We start from the raw sequence: 21,016 nt of genomic DNA, 5'->3' as shown, positions 1-21,016 counted from the left end.
TAAATATGACAGTGAAAAAATCACTAATATTTATTTCACCACCCTTGGGATTCGAACCCGGGACCTCCAGAACGGTAGCCGAGCGTGCTGACCATTACACTACGGAGGCGGACAAATTATTTATTACTTATTTAAAATAAACAAATGAGAAAATATAAAAAATGAGAAAATATAAAAAACGTAAGGTAAAAACAAAATGAGAAAATAAGACTAATCACTACATATATATCATTCCATAAAGTACCTTCTCACATCATTTATTTTTGATCCCCGAATGGGTTTTATTTTATATATGTCAGGCAGCTGGTTAATTTAAGTATAGGCAATATATTTTAAGGAACTTACTCCAAATTTACAATAGATCTTTTTAGGTAAAACCTGAATGTTTTTTCTCCATTTGAAAAATATTTTGTATATTTAAAAAAATAACTAAACAATACATTTTCTTCAAAATGCAAAAACAACACTTTCTGGCCTGTAGCGGGTAAATATTAAGTTAAAAATATGCCTCGTTTGCTGGGATATATGTAGTACATTTTCTGGGCAGTCCGAAAACATACACAACTGAAAATTGATGATTTTTGAGATATGACGTTGTTGAAAGGAGTGAACGATGTGTGACCCACAGTCGGTCATATACTCAATTTTTATATTTGCGAATACACCCTTAAGACCGCTAAGATAAAATTGATAAAAAAACCCACGATTTTTTCATGTCTTAAAGTGCGCCTCCACTTCGCTTTATAAAAGGAACACTTAATGCTTAAGGGGAGCTCGCAGTAAGTAAGTAGCAGAGCTGTCAAAGTGACACTTCTTATTGAACTATTTAATGAGCGCCTTCAGTCTCCCTTAAATAAGGTCGATGGTTTTATTCCCGTATTAATTCAGCACACGGTCACCAAAAAGTCTTCGCACATTAAAAAATATTATTTTGACATTTCAACATAGGTGAAGAAGAAGATGAAAGTCTTAGTATTTACAGGGTTCACGACCTGTCATGGGCTGGTTAAGTGATCATTATAAACACGTGCAACATTCACCATTCAATCCTTGATTGACAACCACACAGTTGGGATGGATCTAGGAAGAAGAAGATATTTATTTTTCTTCTTTTTCTTGGTGAAGACTTTGCGGCCTGTTTTAAAGAGTACAGTGCGACACTCTTAGTGCGGTTTTTGTTACTGCGGTGTCCGCTGTGCATTCGATGCCATTTGTCATTAAGGATCGCACAAGTTTTATACATGTTTTTTTTTTTTAATTTACGTATTTAATAAACCTTTTAAAAGCAGGTTCACATATTTTAATATAAAACAAAAATTTGGACGCTCCTAAAACATTGTAAACCAAATAAACTGACCAAACTGATTCTGGATTACCGCAAGGCTTGTATTTGGGACTAATAACCGTTGTAATAATTCAATATATTTTACAAAATACTATTTGTCTATTTGGTAAATGAATCCACGTTCTATCAATGTTATAAAAATATTAAATTACCATCACGCCGCGTACCGCAGGGCCAGGCAGATAATTCCGACTCCTGATCTGACTCATGACCAAGTATTCGAAGTACTGATCATGCCGATTTTTCCTCGGTCTTGCTCTGTTTTTTGACTAACAGTTCACTGTTCTTTCTTCACTGGTTACCATAGTTAAATGTATTTTATTAAATAGTGATTTTCTACTTAGTAAATAAATCCATTTATTTTTATTTTTTTAAAGGAACCCGCAAAGCCTCTATTTTTAGAGGCTTGTCTACAGGTAGGATAGTAAGTATAAGAAACGTGAATGTGATAAATACGTCGCGAACACCCAGACCAATTGAAAGTAAACCAAGTTGAATTTATTTTGCAATTAGCGAGAATCAAACTCTCGACGCCAGTTCCGCAGTCGAGCATATCTACCTTACTACGCCATAGCGCTTTTGAAATCGATTTCAAATGTATTTTTTAAAAATTTATTTTAATGATCACAAAAATATTTTATATTTAATTTGATCTAAATCTACATGTTTAAAAAAAACCTTTTAAAATAAGGTAACAATATAAAACAAAAAAAAAAATCGTTGTCATACAGGAGAAAGTGACCAAGTGCATTTTTTACAAAGACGTGATCGTTGACTATTTGATATCTTACTAGCTTAATATTGCCCTGAAAAAAATCCCAAAGGATATTAAACTTGGAAGTATAATATGTTGACTAGTTAAAAATGACTAACTGCATTGGTGTTTATTTTCTTGCCAAGCAAAATTGACTTAAATGGCCCTCCTGAACATTTTACGTTACATTAGTTGGTCACTTTCTCCTGTACGACTACGATATATTTGCAAACAATCTTCGCCTCTTCCACATTTATGCATCTTGCCAAATTTTGCATATTTTCTTGCCAAAGCAAAAGTGACTTAAATGGCCCTCCTGAAAATTTGACGTTACATTAGTTGGTCACTTTCTCCTGTACGACTACGATATTTTTGCAAACAATCTTCGCCTCTTCCACATTTATGCATCTTGCCAAATTTTGCATATTTTCTTGCCAAAGCAAAAGTGACTTAAATGGCCCTCCTGAACATTTTACGTTTTGTTAGTTGGTCACTATCTCCTATACGACTACGATATACATAAAAAATGTAGAATTCAACCAAATAAAACTTGTTTAATTTTGGATATATTACCCAACAATCTAATTCAATAATTGATTTAAAAAATCACTTGTTTAATCCGCTAATTTAGTTTTATTTTATTTCACTCAGCCAGTTTCAAAAATTACACATGTTTTCACCAAAAATATTTTTAAAAAATACTTTTTTTGTAATCACCATGTATTTGGAATGACATGTTGTGGGAGTAATTTCCCCGGGAGTGAGTTTTAGTTAATCCTGTGTTAGGGGATGTGGAGGGTGATTTTGTGTACTGTACTCGCAGTGCTATACTCCATACACTACACATCAGTTTGTAGCAAACATAAGGGTTTGTATTTCAAATACTGATCAAATAAACGGGGAACTTTCAGTATGTCCTGTTCCCTTTTTATTTCATTTTTGTTTTATTTTTTTCATTCATTCAAACCCTTATCCGCACCCCAATGGTGCATAGGGCACTGCATCATATAAACTCAGTGTTATCTTGTCACATAACACATGATGGAAAGGTGATCAGCCCTCCGCTTCCGGTACCAGTCCAGAGTAATATTGAATAAATATTAGAGTGAAAAAATCACTTATTTCTTTAGTAAGCATATATTACAATTAATACAAACTATTATTTACACTTAATTTAATCATATATTTATATATAATCAAATTAAATTTTATGTATATATATATATATATATATATATATATATATATATATATATATATATATATATATATATATATATATATATATATATATATATATATATATATATATATATATATATATATATATATATATATATATATATATATATATATATATATATATATATATATATATATATACATATAAATATACATATATATATATATATGTATATATATATATATATATATATATATATATATATATATATATATATATATATATATATATACAGGGTTTTTTTATACAAAAAAGGTACCGGAACTCACTTCATATCAAGCTTTTTACTAAAACAAATTAAAAACGAATAGCAAAAATTAAAATTGTAATTTTTTATGCGCACACATTGTTTTGTCTAATTGATTTGTTGAAAACAGATTTTTATTTTTTATTTTTATAATGAATTAGACAAAACAACCATTGGTATTAAAATGAATACTTAAACGATATTTGAATATTCATATAAATAAAATTTGAAAGAGACAAATTAATCATAATGGGATTTTTTTAAAAGTGGACATGTAGTCAAATTAAATATATATATATATATATATATATATATATATATATATATATATATATATATATATATATATATATATATATATATATATATATATATATATATATATATATATATATATATATATATATATATATATATATGTATATATATATATATATATTTATATATATATATATATATATATATATATATATATATATATATATATATATATATATATATATATATATATATATATATATATATATATATATATATATATATATATATATATATATATATATATATATATATATATATATATATACACACACACACATCTCAGAGTCCCATAAAACCACCCTCGAGGATAATTAGGGTTGGTATCGATTTTCGCCCCTCTGTATGGTAAAGGAAATAGAAAAATGGCGTTTATATCATGACGCAAAGCCTCCTGGATTTAATGTCTTATTTCAACTGACAAAACGGGGATTCCGACCTAATCCCGAAGATGAGGTTCGCAACGCATTCCGAAAGGTGCCTCTGCACTGTTTTTGTGGCGGCATTTTGCGTTATTGACATTTTTATTAAAATCTAAATTTTGGAGTTGTGTCCTTAGGACGTTGAAGGATGAAGGTGGTAGGAGCTTTTTATTATTTTTATTTATTTATTATTGGTATTTTAATAATATATAATGTATAATAAATCAACAATGCAATCATAAAGCAATTGAAAAAATAAAACAAAATATTTGAGCATACCTAATTATAAAAAAAATACCAATTGTTTGTGGTATGTATCACTCAATTTTGGGTACTTTGCAAAAAAATGATATTTGTCCGACTCCGTAGTGTAATGGTCAGCACACTCGCTTACCGTTCTGGAGGTTCCGGATTCGATTTCCAGTGGGGGGGGTAGAAGTCGAATAAAAATAAGTTATTTTTTCACTCTAATATTTATTCAATATAACCCTGATTGGTACCCGAAACTGAGGGCTTATCACTCTTCTTTTGTGTGTTAACGATCAAGATAACGATCATTTATATGACGCAGTGCCCTATGCACCATTCGGGGTGCCGAAAAGGGTTTTATTATTATTATTATTATTATTTAGTGAGAACTAATGATTAAAGAAAACACTTGTTTTTTACCACTTAAGTTTTATTAAAGACTACATGTCTCATAAGTTAAATTCCATCATTCAGGTCTGTTTAATAACGTATAATATAGTTATTATACAGACCTGAATGATGGAAGTTTAACTTCTGAAACATGTAGTCTATAATAAAACTCAAGTGGTACAAAACAAGTGTTTTCTTTAATCATTGTAACATGTCTTACCACAAAGTTAATGCCGAAACAATAAATAAAATATAGTGAGAACTACATAAAAAATTGGGAATTGAATTATTATTCTCTAGGAATATAGCAAATGAGGGTAGGTTTTGCACCCCTGTACGCCATGAACTGCCGTGTACTTAAGTGTAATTTATGGCGGGGATTCTAAACTAATTTTTCATTATTTACATTTGGAGAGGGTTGGGGAGGATTTGTGGCATTCACTGTATTCCATTTCACTTCCTTCTCCGAGGTCTGTGCATTCTTTTTCAATTTATCGTGAAAACTCATCTACTATTTCGAAATTTCCTCTTTTCATATTTATTCACACGTAATGGTACATTTAGTTTTGCAATTTGAATTGAGGTATTGATTTCATTAGATTTTATGTTTTGTACTGACATTTCTTGGTAGAACTGCATTTTATAGAATAAAATAATAACTGTGAATACTTAACATGTCACTCACTCCTTTCAAGAACGTCATAAATCAAAAATCGTCAATTTTCAGTTGTGCATGTTTTCGGAATGCCCAGAATATGTACTATATCCCAGCAAAAGAGGCAAATTTTTATCTTAATATTTACCCGCTATAGGGCAGAAAGTGTTGTTTTTGCATTTTGAAGAAAAGGTATTGTTTAATTATTTTTTTTAAATATACATAATATTTTTCAAACCTTCAGGTTTTGCCTAAAAAGATCTGTTGCACAGTAAAAAGTTCAGTAAGTGGCTTGATGTTTATTTTTAATACATTGTATTTTATTTTTAAACTTTAAATACGTTCTCCTGAAAAATCAAGTTTTTTGATTTATGACGTTCTTGAAAGGCACTCCTCGCTCACTAGCGATGTGTTTTAATTTAATATTTATAGAACAGATATTTATTTATATGTTTTAGTTTACATTTAGACCTGAAAATGGAAGCTATGCTTCCAAAACTAGTTTTCATAAAATAAACTCAAGTGGTAAAAAAACAAGTGTTTTCTTAAATAATATACGTAAAGGTATATTATTAAGGTATATTTGAGTAGCTTATGGGAGAGTTCTTTGCGGTGGTATGGACATGTGGAGCGAATGAATAACGAGAGAATGACTTAGAAAATATATGTGGCGAATGTGAGAGGGAAAACAGAACGAGGACGACCGAAAAAGACTTGGCACGATCAGATCAATCAGAACCTAAAATCTGGCGGTGTCAAAAGTCTGCGTAATCGGAGGGCATGTATGACTAGATGTATGTATGGATGTGAAGGAGGCGAGGAGTGTATGTCAGGACAGAAGAGTGTGGCGTTCCATCCTCTCTGCCTACCCCTTCGGGAAAACGGCGTGATGGTAGTTCGGCTGTCCAAATTTAAAACACAGTAAGGGACATTTTTGTGTAGTACGTTTTTTTTGCATTTATGGACTAAGTAGACTCTACTTAGTCCAAAAATGCAAAAAAAAACGTACTACAAAATATGTCCCTTACAGTGTTTTAAATTTGGACAGCCGAGTTGTAGTAGTAGTTATGGGAGAATATTACTTATGGGTATTTCCAATAGTATCCCTGTTTCCGAAGTGCGATAAATGGAGGGTAGATACTTGTGAACACTACCTTTTACCGATCCCCAATTGGAAATTCTGACATTCCTAAACCGCGTTTAATTAATTCTCTACCAAGGGTTGATTCGCTACCCCCGACATATCAAAAGCTTGTATCTAGAGACGAGGGGTGACTTCAGTGTTAGTTTTAGTAAGCTTTTCATATGTAATAATGTTCTTCTTCTAACAGTTATCATCATCCAATGGTGTATAGGGCACTGCATTGAATGTAAGAAGTTTCTTAATACGTTTCATGCGGGGCTGATCGAGCGTAAGTCAATGGGTGTCGCGGGCTGATTTCGATCGAGTAAAGAAAAAAAAAAATATATATATATATATGTATATATATATATATATATATATATATATATATATATATATATATATATATATATATATATATATATATATATATATATATATATACATTTTGACATCTTGAGTTCAACATTTTGAGTGTGGCCAAATACTGGTTCACAAATCTGGATTATCTCCAATAATAGGAGTTTTTTCCATATTATTTTTTGACATCTCATCAAAGATGAAGACGAATATGGAAGTCTGGGAATATACAGGGCTGACGACCGTCATAGGCTGATTTAAGTGATATCTTTACACAAGTGTTAAATATATATACATATACATATATATATATATATATATATATATATATATATATATATATATATATATATATATATATATATATATATATATATATATATATATATATATATATATATACATAAATATGTATACATATCGTAGTCGTACAGGAGAAAGTGATCAACTAACAAAACGCAAAATGTTCAGGAGGGCCATTTCAGTCACGTTTGCTTGGCAACAAAATAAACATCAATGCAATTAGTCTTTTTTAAGAAGTCAATATATTATTCTTCTTAGTTTGAAATCCTTTGTTAGTTTGAAAGTAGAGATAATCCAGATTTGTGAACAAGTATTTGGACACACTCAAAATGTTGTCAATCAAGTTTGTCACTTAGTTCATTTATTTGTCTTATTAGCGAGTTTACAATGGATATTATTTAACAAACCCTGATTGAATTATAGCATTAATACTCGCTCAGACTCGGTAAGCTTATCATTTAACAGGCAATTTTCCGGGCCATTACGGCGCAAGCTTCGGGGCTGTGGAAATGGCGTCACTTCCGTTACGCCATCCGGTACGACTTCCGGCGCACGCGCGCCGCTTCCGTCACCGGCGGCGCTGCGGTGCTATACAGACGGCGTCATATCCGGTTTCGCACTTCTCTTATCTGCATTTCGGGGGGATATTACGTTTTCGGAATTTCGTATATTTTTTTCAACTTATTATATTTTCAAACGCCGTATGTGAAGCTAAGTCTTAATTTAACAGTGGTGTCCTTGGGATGTTGAAGGTTGAAGAGGGGGAAGAAGCTGTTTCTTATTATTATTTTTTTTTTAAATAAATAAACTTGTATTTATTAAGGTACCAGTCCAGGGTAATATTAAATAAATATAAGAGTGAAAAAATCACTTGTATTTATTTGACCCCTTCCCTTGGGAATCGAACCGAAGACCTTCAGAACGGTAGCCGAGCATGCTGACCCCAACACTAGTGATTTTTTCACTCTATTATTTATTCAATATTACCCTGGACTGGTACCTGAAGCGGAGGGCTGATCACCTTTTCTTCGTATGTTAACGATCAAGATAATTTTTTGTTTATATAATGCAATGCTCTATGCATTATTGGGCTGTGGATGAGGGTTTGAATAAAATTGAATTGAATATATAAACGAAAATAATTAAAATTCATTTGTTTCAAGCATCAAATTTTTACGGGTGATGAGATGTCATCACAAGATGTCTCTCATTTAGTGTGGGTATGTCCAATTAAAAAAAAGAAGATAAATTTAAATTTGCAGCAGAATGTCCCAAAGAAGGTATGCAGTTGACAAAAATTGATGAGGCAATAGGACATAAAGGTCTATGGGATTTAGTGATGTCTTGTTTTTAAAATATGACAAGACGAATAAGACCAATAAATGAGCTATGTGACATAATATGTGCTATAATATCGCTCACTCCTTTCAAGAACGTCATTGATCAAAAATTGACAATTTTCAGTTGTGCATGTTTTCGGAATGCCCAAAAAATGTACTATATACCAGCAAAAAAGGCATATTTTTAACTTGATATTTACCCGCTACAGGGCAGAAAGTGATGTTTTTGCATTTTTAAGAAAAGGTATAGTTAAATTCTTTTTTTTTTACTAAATATTTTTCAAATGGAGAAAACACATTAAGGTTTTACCTAAAAAGATCTGTTGCACAGTAAAAAGTTCAATAAGTCGCTAGATATTTATTTTTAATACATTGTATTATATTTTTAAACTTTAAAAACGTTTTCCTGAAAAATCAAGTTTTTTGATTTATGACGTTGTTGAAAGGAGTGAGTGATATATTGAATCGAAAATTATATATCAATCAAGATATATATGATCCGAAATTATAACTTTGGTCGTAGATGAAAAGAGTTATGACGTATTTTCATTATCAAGTAAAGATAAAAGTTATCATTTTGTCAGAGGCTTCTGAATACATAAATAGGTTTAAGTACTAAAAAGGAATGAAGGCACTTGTGAAACCCGTATCAACGTGTTATAACTAAGTGCTTTTGTAATATTGTGTATATATATATATATATATATATATATATATATATATATATATATATATATATATATATATATATATATATATATATATATATATATATATATATATATAAACATATATATTAAGGAAGGAATGCAAAGCTGAGACAAACATTATTGATAAAATTGAGAAAGGTGTGTTGAGATGGTTTGGACATGTAGAACGAATGAGTGAAGAAAGAACGGTAAAACAAATTTATGAGGGGAATGAAATTGGAAAAAGGAGGAAGACCGAGAAAAACATGGCACGATCAGGTATGCCAAATACTTGAAAGTGGTCAGGTTAGGAGTCGAAATAATCGGCGGGTATGTATGAGGAGATGCATGAACGTGGAAGCGGCGAAGAATGTTTGCAAAGACAGAGTGGTGTGGCGTTCTCTCTGCCTACCCCTGCGGGGGGGCGTCGTGATGGTTAGTTAGTTAGTTTTATATATATATTTATATATATATATATATATATATATATATATATATATATATATATATATATATATATATACATATATATATATATATATATATATATATATATATATATACATACTACTACTACAACGACTACCATCACGCCGTTTCCCCGCAGGGGTAGCCATAAAGGATGGAGCGCCACACTTTTCTGACATACACTGACATACACTCCTCGCCTCCTTCACATCCTTATATCTAGTCACACACGCCTTCCGATCACGCAGACTTTTGATACCACCAGATTTTAGGCTCTGATTGATCTAATCGTGCTAAGTCTTTTTCGGTGTTCTTCGTTCTGTTTTCCCGCTCACATTCGCCACATATATTTTCTTAGCATATTTTCTTCTACTGATATTTATTAATGTGTATTGAGATGGGTATTTGAATGGTGTATGTTACAAGGTGAACAAGGTGATCAATTAAACTAGCCAATGATGATTGGTGTTGCATTTGACATTGACAGTCATTCTTTCGTTATCCATTCGCTCTACAATACAATCTGTGTTATACATTTGTGATACTCGTTACAATTGTTAATTAAAACGACAGCAAAAATACAACAGAAAAAAAAAGTTTTTTAGTTTCAATAAGAATGTTGAAATGTCAAAAAGAATATGAAATATTTGAAATTAAAGCGCGCCAATCGTAGCGGAAGTAACGTGGCAATTCTTTGCAAGGCGGGAAAATTAAAAAGCTCCAAGTCCAGTGGACATTTTAATCTTGATCCTTTGTCTTAAAGTCGTAAAGTATTATCTGCACTTAGACGTAAGGTATTGTTAATAGTACTGTTCTGTAGATTTGAGCTTCGTACTGGCATTTCTTGGTGGAACTGCATTTTATAAAATGAAATAATAACTTTACATTTTCTCAGATTATTTTTTGACATCTCATCAAAGATGAAGAAGAATTTGGTACACGTGGTTTGTCGCAAACTCCGCGTTATTATTACATGGGGTATTTCAAAAACCCTTCTTCGGAGTATGCTTAATTTGTAGTTATTTGAAGGAAGGTTTTTGGTTTTTGAAGAGTGATTTATTTTCATTTTTTTGACATCTTATCAAAGATGAAGAAGAATTTGGAAGTCTGGGCATTTACGGGGCTGACGACCGTCATAGGCTGGTTCAAATGATCACTTTACACACGTGTAACATTCAACAATTTTGCCCATCATTGACAACCACACTACTCAAATTCTTGGAACTTCTATATATGAACCCATTTCGAAACATTATTCTTGAATCACTAGAACTTCACTAGAGACATCTATATTGGTAAGAAGAAAAGGAGCTTTTTACTGAGCAGAAACTCTGATATTAGTATGTGATTAATCACACACATGAGAAACGCCAGAAAATATTTTTTTTATCATTTCAGCTTAAAATTTGACCAGATAATTCATTTACAACATTTTGAGTGTTAATCCAGATTTGTGAACAAGTATTTGGACACACTCAAAATGTTGTTAATTCATTTTCTCCACTTTTAATCATTTAACCGGTGAACAGGTTTCGTTGTTACCAACATCATTAGACTAGTGATGCCTGATGATGTAGGTATTAATCGTTAATGTTGAAACCCGGTGACTTGTCAAATAAAATGAAAGCGGAAAAATATATAGTTATTTATTCAATATTACCCTGGACTGATACCTGAAGCGGGGGGCTGATTACCTTTCCTTCATGTGTAAAAATGATCAAGATAACACTGCGTTTATATGACGCAGTGCCCTACGCACCATTGGGGTGCGGATAAGGGTTTTATTATTATTATTATTATTATTTTATTATATTCTTTTTTTGCCTATTTTTCAACAAACCCTAATGTATGGAAGTGAAGTACGGAGTTGGAAAAAGAAGGATGAAAGTAGACTGAATGCAGTCAGAATGCGATCTCTCAGTGCGGCAAAACCATGTGTGGTAGATGTTCCAATGGTGATATAAGGAAAGAATGCAAGGTTGAGATTATGCATTATAGATAAAATTAAGAAAGGTATGTTGACATGGTTGACATGGTTGGAACGAATGAGTGAGAAAATAACGGTCATACAAATTTATGAGGCGTATGTGGTTATCCGCCTCCGTAGTGTAATGGTCAGCATGCTCGGCTACCGTTCTGGAGGTCCCGGGTTCGATTCCCAGGGGAGGGGTCAATAAATATAAGTGATTTTTTCATTCTAATATTTATTCAATATTACACTGGACTGGTACCTGAAGTGGAGGGCTGATCTCCTTTCCTTCATGTGTAAACGATCGAGATAACACTGCGTTTATATGAAGCAGTGCCCTATGCACCATTGGGGTGCGGTAAGGGTTTTATTATTATTAATAATAATAATAATAAATTTGGATAACTTATAAAGCGTCATTTTCGTAAAAAAAACACCTCAAGGGCGCTTTATTATTATTATGTGGTTGGTAATAGGAGTAGAATGTGGTTGGTATTAGGAGTAGAAGAAGAAGAACACTTGTCATTATCAAGTATTTATTTTTATTTGTTTTCGGCTTTATATTTGTGGTAAGACATGATAGAATTGTAAAGGAGAACACTTGTTTATTAAACTTATTTTATGTTATTTTATTTTTATACTTATTTTGTTATTTTAACTCAAGTGGTAATAAACAAGTTTTCTCATTTACAATTTAATCAAGTATTTACAGTATTACCAGTCTGATGATGTCGGTAACGACGAAACCCGGTCGCTGGTCAAATAAAAAATAAAGTGGAAAAGCTAAAAATATTGGTTTTAATCTAATAATATATTAAGTATTTATCAGGAGTCGGTATAATCGGCGGGTACTAATGTAGAGATGAACGAATGTGGAAAAGGCGAGGAATGTTTGCAGGGACAGATTGGTATCGCGTTCTATTCTCTCCGCCTACCCCTATGGGAAGTGGCGTGATGGTTAGTTAGTAAGTTAGTTCTCAAAGTTGCACTCGTAATTTTTGTGACAAATGTTAAAATTAAAATTATTGTCACAATTTTTTTTTTACCAGAAGTCAACTGGGGTGAAGATAAAAATTCAAAAGCATAGATAAAGTCTGACATGTCTTTGACTTCTCGAAGCATAGAAAATGGGAATGGAGCATATGCCTTCCGTGTATTGTACTCCTTTGGGGATGATTAAAATTCCTGTTGTTACTACAGTTTCGGGAGGGGCTGTGATTATTTTCTGTTATCTGCTCCCCTGATGTTTTAGATGACAATAGAGGGTTAAAAGACATGATGAAAATATACAAAAAAGAGGAACGGAAGAAAAGACAATATCTTGTATTGTACAGTACCTACTATTGTATAGTTATTTCAACGTTTTATTTTATGTCATCCGCCTCCGTAGTGTAATGGTCAGCACGCTCGGCTACCGTTCTGTAGGTCCCGGGATCGATTCCCAAGGGGGGTAAAATAAATATAAGTGATTTTTTCACTCTAATATTTATTCAATATTACCCTGGACTGGTACCTGAAGCGGAGGGCCGATCACCTTTCCTTCATGCGTAAACGATCAAGATAACACTGCGTTTATATGACGCAGTGCCCTATCCACCATTGGGGTGCGGATAAGGGTTTTATTATATTATTTATTTTATGAATTTAAAATTATTATTCTTCTTCAAACCCTTATGCGCACCCCAATGGTGCATAGGACACTGCATCATATAAACGCAGTGTTATCTTGATCGTAAACACGCGAAGGAAAGATGGAATCAAATATAAAGTAGGCATCATATAAACGGAGTGATCTTGATCGTTAAAACATGAAAAAAGGGTGATCAGCCCTCCGCTTCAGGTACCAAATATCAGAGTGAAAAAATGACATTTGCTTCACCCCACCATTCTAAAAATTGAACCCGGGACCTCCGGAACGATAGTCGAGCATGCTGACCATTACACTACGGAGGCGGACATATTTAATATAATTACAAGATTTTTTTTAGATTAGTCGGGTTGTGGTCCCGTGGTTAGTGTCGCGGACTCTTATGTCAAAGTTTCTCGGTTCTAACCTACTCTACCACAGTTTGATACCTATTTTAAACAATGAGCCGCTAAGGCTTTCAGAAATAGTATGAAATTGAAATATTTGTGTAAATAATAAAAAGATGTATGTATTTCTCATTAATTAATTTTTGTTTTAAAAAAATCATTTGTCAGAAATTTCTACTTCTAACAACCTTAAAATTGATTATGCAGTTCTCTCCAATAAAGAGACTGAGCTCTTGTGCTTGGAGAGGGACTTACACTCATTTGTTATTCTTTATGGTTGTGAGTGATATAATTTATTTTTATTTTTATTATTTTTGTACTACATATCGTAGTCATACAAGAAAAAGTGACCAAGTGCATTTTTTTACAAAAATCGTGATCATTGACTATTTGATACCTTACTAGCTTAATATTGCCCTGAAAAAACCCAAAGGATTTTAAACTTGGAAGTATAATATATTGACTGGTTAAAAATGACTAACTGCATTGATGTTTATTTTGTTGCCAAGCAAAAGTGACTTAAATGGCCCTCCTGAACATTTTACGTTTTGTTAATTGGTAACTTTCTCCTGTACGACTACGGTACATGTCGCTCACTCCTTTCAAGAACGTCATAAATCAAAAACCGTCAATTTTCAGTTGTGCATGTTTTCGGAATGTCCAGAAAATATACTATATCCCAGCAAAAGCAGCAATTTTTTAACTTAATATTTACCGCTATAGGGCAGGAAGTGTTGTTTTTGCATTTTGTAGAAAATGTATTGTTTAATTATTTTTTTTAAATAAACAAAATATTTTTCAAATGGAGAAAAAACCTTCAGGTTTTACCTAAAAAGATCTGTTGCACAGTAAAAAGTTCAATGAGTGGCTTGATATTCATTTTTAATACATTGTATTAAATAAAAAACATAGCGATATGTCAGACAGCTGGTTAATTTGGGTATAGGCAATATATTGTAAGGACTTTACTCCAAATTCAATAGTGTTTTAACTCCTTATCTTTCGAAAACTATGACTAACTACATAAAAATGACAATTTTATAACCATATAATTATTTCAAAGAAAAATTATAATTTTTTTAAATATAAAAATGGTGTTTTAATAAAAAATATCAATTACGTAAAATGTAACATGGGTTTAAAAAAAATTAAGTTGAGATTTATCGTATATTGGTCCTTAATAAAAACATGTTTCATATCGCTCACTCCTTTCAAGAACGTCATTAACAAAAAATCGTCAATTTTGAGTTGTGCATGTTTTCGTAACGCCCAGAAAATGTACTATATCCCAGCAAAAGCGGCATATTTTTAACTTAATATTTACCCACTACAGGGCAGAAAGTGTTATTTTTGCATTTTGAAGAAAAGGTATTGTTTATTTATTTTTTTAAATATACCAAATATTTTTCAAATGGAGAAAAAATATTCAGGTTTTACCTTAAAAGATCTGTTGCACAGTAAAAAGTTAAATAAGTGGCTTGATATTTATTTTTAATCCATTGTATTTTATGCTTGAACTTTAAAAACGTTCTCCTGAAAAATCAAGTTTTTTGATTTATGACGTTCTTGAAAGGAGTGAGCGATATGAGTGAGGAGGCAAATTTTGGTTATGCGTATACAAAGGTCCTTTGTTAAGGTCCCATTGTTTTCAGAAATTATTAATAGATGTCACGTTGGTGCTGCACGAATTGTGTTTTAAGGAAGAGCCGCTTCGTTAGGGTGCTATCAAAATCTGATTAATGGTATATTGTGTCAAACGCAGTCAGGATCAACTAATTATCCTTGAATCACGTTTTTAACCAATCGGAATTTTTCTTTAAAATTTAATTTTTACTTTTTAGTTATATTTATTTTATATTATTACTTTGCAGTAATAGAATATGAAAGTCTGGGTATTAATATTTGGGTATACAGGTAAATAAAAGGATCTATAAAATGAAAGGTTTTATTTTATTATAAGTTGTATTTTATTAACAAAAACACATGAAATGTTATTCTTCTTCGTCTTTGATGAGATATCAAAAAATAATATAAATTTGATTTGTTTGATAAAATTAAAAAAATTGAATAGTGTGGTTGTCAATCATGGGTAGCATGGTGAATATTACACGCGATAAAGTTTTATTTTTATTTGGGAATGAAGCGGAAGAGGCCTATATCCGGCAGTGGAGGAGAGAGTGCTTATGAAGGAGCATAAGATGCTATAACATTTAGATAAATTAGTTTCTTACCGTCATATTTCATCTGCCCTGTCTTCGCCGAGAGCTGGAAACCACTCCCAGAAGGCCCGGAACCAAAAGCTGCCATTCTGTCGGTCTGAAATACATATAAAATGTTAACTTTTTGATAAATTCGCTTAATTTAGTCGAATAGTCAATAATTTAAACTAAAAAAAAACTATAATTTATATTTGAAACACTAACTCTGTAATTTTCTATATTATAATCAAAATGTAACTTTGTTTTAAAAATTACCATAAACATTTTATTATAATCATATTTATATCTATAAATATTTTCTGTCTGAAGCCTTTAGTGCATGTTGGTTTTCGGGTCGACCAAAAATCGCATGTGTTAGACATTTTGTGTAGTTTTAAGTGTGTAAATGGTGCTATGGTAGCGAAGGGTAGTATTGTTTGCATGCTGTGGTAGTGATTGTCCTGACGAAGAGACGGGTACGTTTCGAAACCGATAGACATAAAAATCTCTGTGAGTGGTTATACACTAATAATATTAACATTTTTGTAAAAAAATAATAAGTATTTTATTATAACTTAATTATAATGTCTACCGGTTTCGGAGCTAACCGCTTCTTTATCAAGACTGATAAATATTAGTATTAATCATTAGTATTAATCAGTCTTGATAAAGAAGCGGTTAGCTTTGAAACCGGTAGACATTATAATTAAGTTATAATAAAATATATATAGTGATTTTAAAACAATGTAACATTTTAATTACGAAAAAAACTAAGCAACCATCTCCCCGCTTCCCCGCAAAGGTAGGCAGAGAGTCTGTATTTGCAAACAATCTTCGTCTCTTCCAAGTTCATGCATCTCTTCATATATTCTTCTTCTCTAGCCTTCTGACCTCCACTGCGGGATATAGGTCTCTTCCGTATCCTTCGATTACTTCCGGTCGGTTGCTGCTTGCAGCCAATTTTTACCCCCCACAGCGACTGTCGTCGTCGTCGGACCATCTTTTTAGGGTCTTCAGACACCTCTTATATTCTCCTAAGGCCTCCATCCCAAAGTATAAGATCGTGTTCTTATGTGGAACGCGAGTAATCCAGGATAGGCACTGCTTTTCTGCGTATATGGTATTCACGCCTCTGCATGTCGGCTGTCCAAACTCAAAACGCAGTAAAGGACTTTTTTTTTGTACGTTTTTTTTGCATTTTTGGACTAAGTAGATTCTACTTAGTCCAAAAATGCAAAATAAACGTACTACAAAAATATGTTCCGTACTGTGTTTTAAGTTTGGACAGCCGATGTATGGTAGATGTTCCAATTGTGATACAAGGAAATAATGTAAGGCTGAGATAAGTGTTATCGATAAAATGATGAATGTGGTTAGTAACAGATGCAGAGGAAGACCGAGGAATACTTGGCATGATCGAGTATTTCAAATACTTGAAATTGGTAAGCTCACGAATTGGAATAATTGGAATGTATAGTTATAAAAATTTAGAGTGTGTTCAAATACTTGTTCACAAACCTAGATTATCTCGTATAAAAGGAGTTATTTTTCATATTATTTTTGTCATCTCAACATAGATGTCAGATTTTACGGGACTTACGACTTAAAATTTTTCTAGCGTTATCTCCATAGCGTAGCGTCCATCTCATGTATGTGATTATAATCCAGGATTTGGACATCACATACTATACACAAAAAGCTTCTCACATCTCACCATTTATGTCGCTTTTAAAATTCTAGTGATTTCAGCACTATATTTCGAAATTGAACCATATAAATACATATATATATATATATATATATATATATATATATATTTATAAATATATATATATATATATATATATATATATATATATATATATATATATATATATATATATATATATATATATATATATATATATATATATATATATATATTATATTTATATATACATATATATATATATATACATATATATATATATATATATATATATATATATATATATATATATATATATATATATATATATATATATATATATATATATATATATATATATGTATATATAAATATAAATATATATATATATATATAAATATGTATATATATATATATATATATATATATATATATATATATATATATATATATATATAAATATGTATATATATATATATATATATATATATATATATATATATATATATATATATATATATATATATATATGTATATATAAATATAAATATATATATATATATATATATATATATATATATATATATATATATATATATATATATAAATATGTATATATATATATATATATATATATATATATATATATAAATATGTATATATATAAATATATATATATATATATATATATATATATATATATATATATATATATATATATATATATATATATATATATATATATATATATATATATATATATATATATATATGTATATATATATATATATATAAATATATATATATATATATATATATATATATATATATATATATGTATATATATATTTATATATATATATATATATATATATATATATATATATATATATATATATATATATATATATATATATATATATATATTTATATATATTTAAGAATTTGAGAAGTGTGGTTGTCAATCATGGGTAGAATTGGTGAATGTTACACGTGTGTAAAGTGATCACTTAAACTAACCTATGACGGTCGTAAGCCCCGTAAATACCTAGACTTTCATATTCATCTTGTTGAAATGTCAAAGAAATTTAAAACAATATAACGCAATTTTTCTGCATAGATGCTGTTTATTGGTGGATTTCGGACCTTTAAAAAACATACGGTATAGGAAATTTCATACCATATAACATATTCTTCTTCATGTGTGTTTGGGTGTCAAAATCTACATATAGTCTCTACTTTCATGCATTTTTTAGTATGAATAATATTTTACCAGTTGAAGATTGTCTGCAAATGTCTTACAGTAATGAACAAAGTGATCCCAACTAAACTTTGCAGTCATTCCTTGCGTTAGCTATTTTGTATGAATCAATATCTCGTATCTCTAAGGATGGATTTATACTCTGAAGATTCAGTTTCTGAATGCACACAATGATTTTTGATGCAAATCAAAATTAAGTCTATAAAAAGCGAAAAATAACATAAAAAATGATTATTCTACAGCAGGTAAATTTAATGCTTTAAATATTAAATATTTAAAAATAAATACCTTGAAGAATTTATTCTCAATTAATGCAAATTAATTTCTTGACTGATTTAGGTGTTTTATTTTTTTATCCTAAAAAAATATAAAATAAATTTAATTTGTTTAAAGAAAATGAAAATAAATTGGGGTAAGTTGTAATATTTTTTCCGGGTGCCTTTTTTTGGCCATTTACGACTTTATTCTCAATTAATACAAATCAATTCCTTCTTTTTAGTCCCAATAAATATTTAAAAACAAAAAAACCCTTATCTGCATCCCAATGGTGCATAGGGCACTGCGTCATATAAACGCAGTGTTATCTTGATCGTTTACACATGAAGGAAAGGTGATCAGCTTCCGCTTCAGGTACCAGTCCAGGGCAATATTGAATAAATATGACAGTGAAAAAATCACTTATATTTATTTTACCCCCCTTGGGAATCGAACCCGGGACCTCCAGAACAGTAGCCGAGCGTGCTGACCATTACACTACGGAGGCGGACGATAAATATTAAAAAAATGTTTAAACGACATCTAAAAGGTGGGGTAAGTTGTTATATATATTTTTTCAAATGCCTCTTTTTAAAAGTATATATTTTTTTATGACTTTTTTTTTTTTTGTAAAAAACAAACAATGGATTAATTAAATATGAATACTATTATATTATATTTAAAATCTTTATTTTAATATGACGTATTGGCATTTTGTTTATTATTTATTAAACACTCTTCTTTTCATTCTTCGTTCATTTTGTTTAATACCACTTGAAAACCCTACTTTACGACTATCGGTTTCGGAATCACCATTTCCATCATCAGGTCAACTATCGGCTATAATTGACCTGATAAGTGAATGGTTATTCCGAAACTGGTAGTCGTTAAGTACAGTTTTAAGTTTTTAGTGGTATTACACAAAGTGAACGCATAATAATGAGAAGAGTGTTATTTTACCATACCATAAAGTTGATAATGCTTTGAAAATATAAAATATTTCATTTGATTATTTTAATCAAATTGAAAACAATATCATATAAAAAAATAATAAACTTTTAGGTACATGTCGCTCACTCCTTTTAACAACGTCATATATAAAAAAATCGCCAATTTTCAGTTGTGCATGTTTTCGGAATGTCCAGAAAATGTACTATATTCCAGCAAAAGCGGCATATTTTTAACTTAATATTTACCCGCTACAGGGCAGAACGTGCTGTTTTTGCATTTTGTTGAAAAAGTATTGTTTAATAATTTTTTTGAATAAACTAAATATTTTTCAAATGGAGAAAAAACCTTCAAGTTTTACCTAAAAAGATCTATTGCACAGTAAAAAGTTCAATAAGTGGCTTGATATTTATTTTTAATGCATTTTATTATATTCTTAAACTTTAAAAACAATCTCCTGAAAAATCAAGTTTTTTTATATATGACGTTGTTGAAAGGAGTGAGCGATGTATGTAAATGGATTTATGCGAGTTTCAAAACTTTCAATCGATCTTAAAATATTCAAGATGTTAAAGAGGTTTTTATATGGTAAGATATTATTCAAATTTGCTTTGGAAAGGCGAAACAGCCATCACCATAAAAAAATTTGTAGGTTTCAAAAGAGTTTTCAGTGACAAAAATGTGAAAATATTAGGGGTATTTTTAAGTTAATTTTGGGTCAGTTTAAAATATAAAATACAAAATAAAATGCAAATCAT

General features: G+C 30.3%; 1 protein-coding gene across 2 annotated transcripts in view; it reads right to left on the bottom strand.

Moving 5' to 3' along the window:
* LOC148302723 (glutamate decarboxylase-like) overlaps positions 1–21,016 on the bottom strand; it is a 68,231-nt gene that overhangs the window by 46,946 nt on the left and 269 nt on the right. Inside the window, exons 2-3 of one of the 2 annotated variants that reach the window (XM_088271089.1) lie at positions 19,344–19,412; positions 16,141–16,225 (exon numbers count right to left, since the gene is read on the bottom strand). In XM_088271089.1, the coding sequence (XP_088127215.1) occupies positions 16,141–16,216 (76 nt within the window). In that variant the 5' untranslated portion in view covers positions 16,217–16,225; positions 19,344–19,412. Of the gene's footprint in view, positions 1–16,140; positions 16,226–19,067; positions 19,213–19,343; positions 19,413–21,016 lie in introns of both variants that reach the window. The other variant, XM_088271088.1, reaches the window with a different exon arrangement.

This window comes from Brachycentrus maculatus, unplaced genomic scaffold (genome assembly GCF_059751285.1).
Source record: "Brachycentrus maculatus isolate JH-2025_06_01 unplaced genomic scaffold, ASM5975128v1 h1tg000420l, whole genome shotgun sequence".
Classification (NCBI taxonomy): domain Eukaryota; kingdom Metazoa; phylum Arthropoda; class Insecta; order Trichoptera; family Brachycentridae; genus Brachycentrus; species Brachycentrus maculatus.
This window is presented reverse-complemented; position numbering and strand designations above follow the sequence as displayed.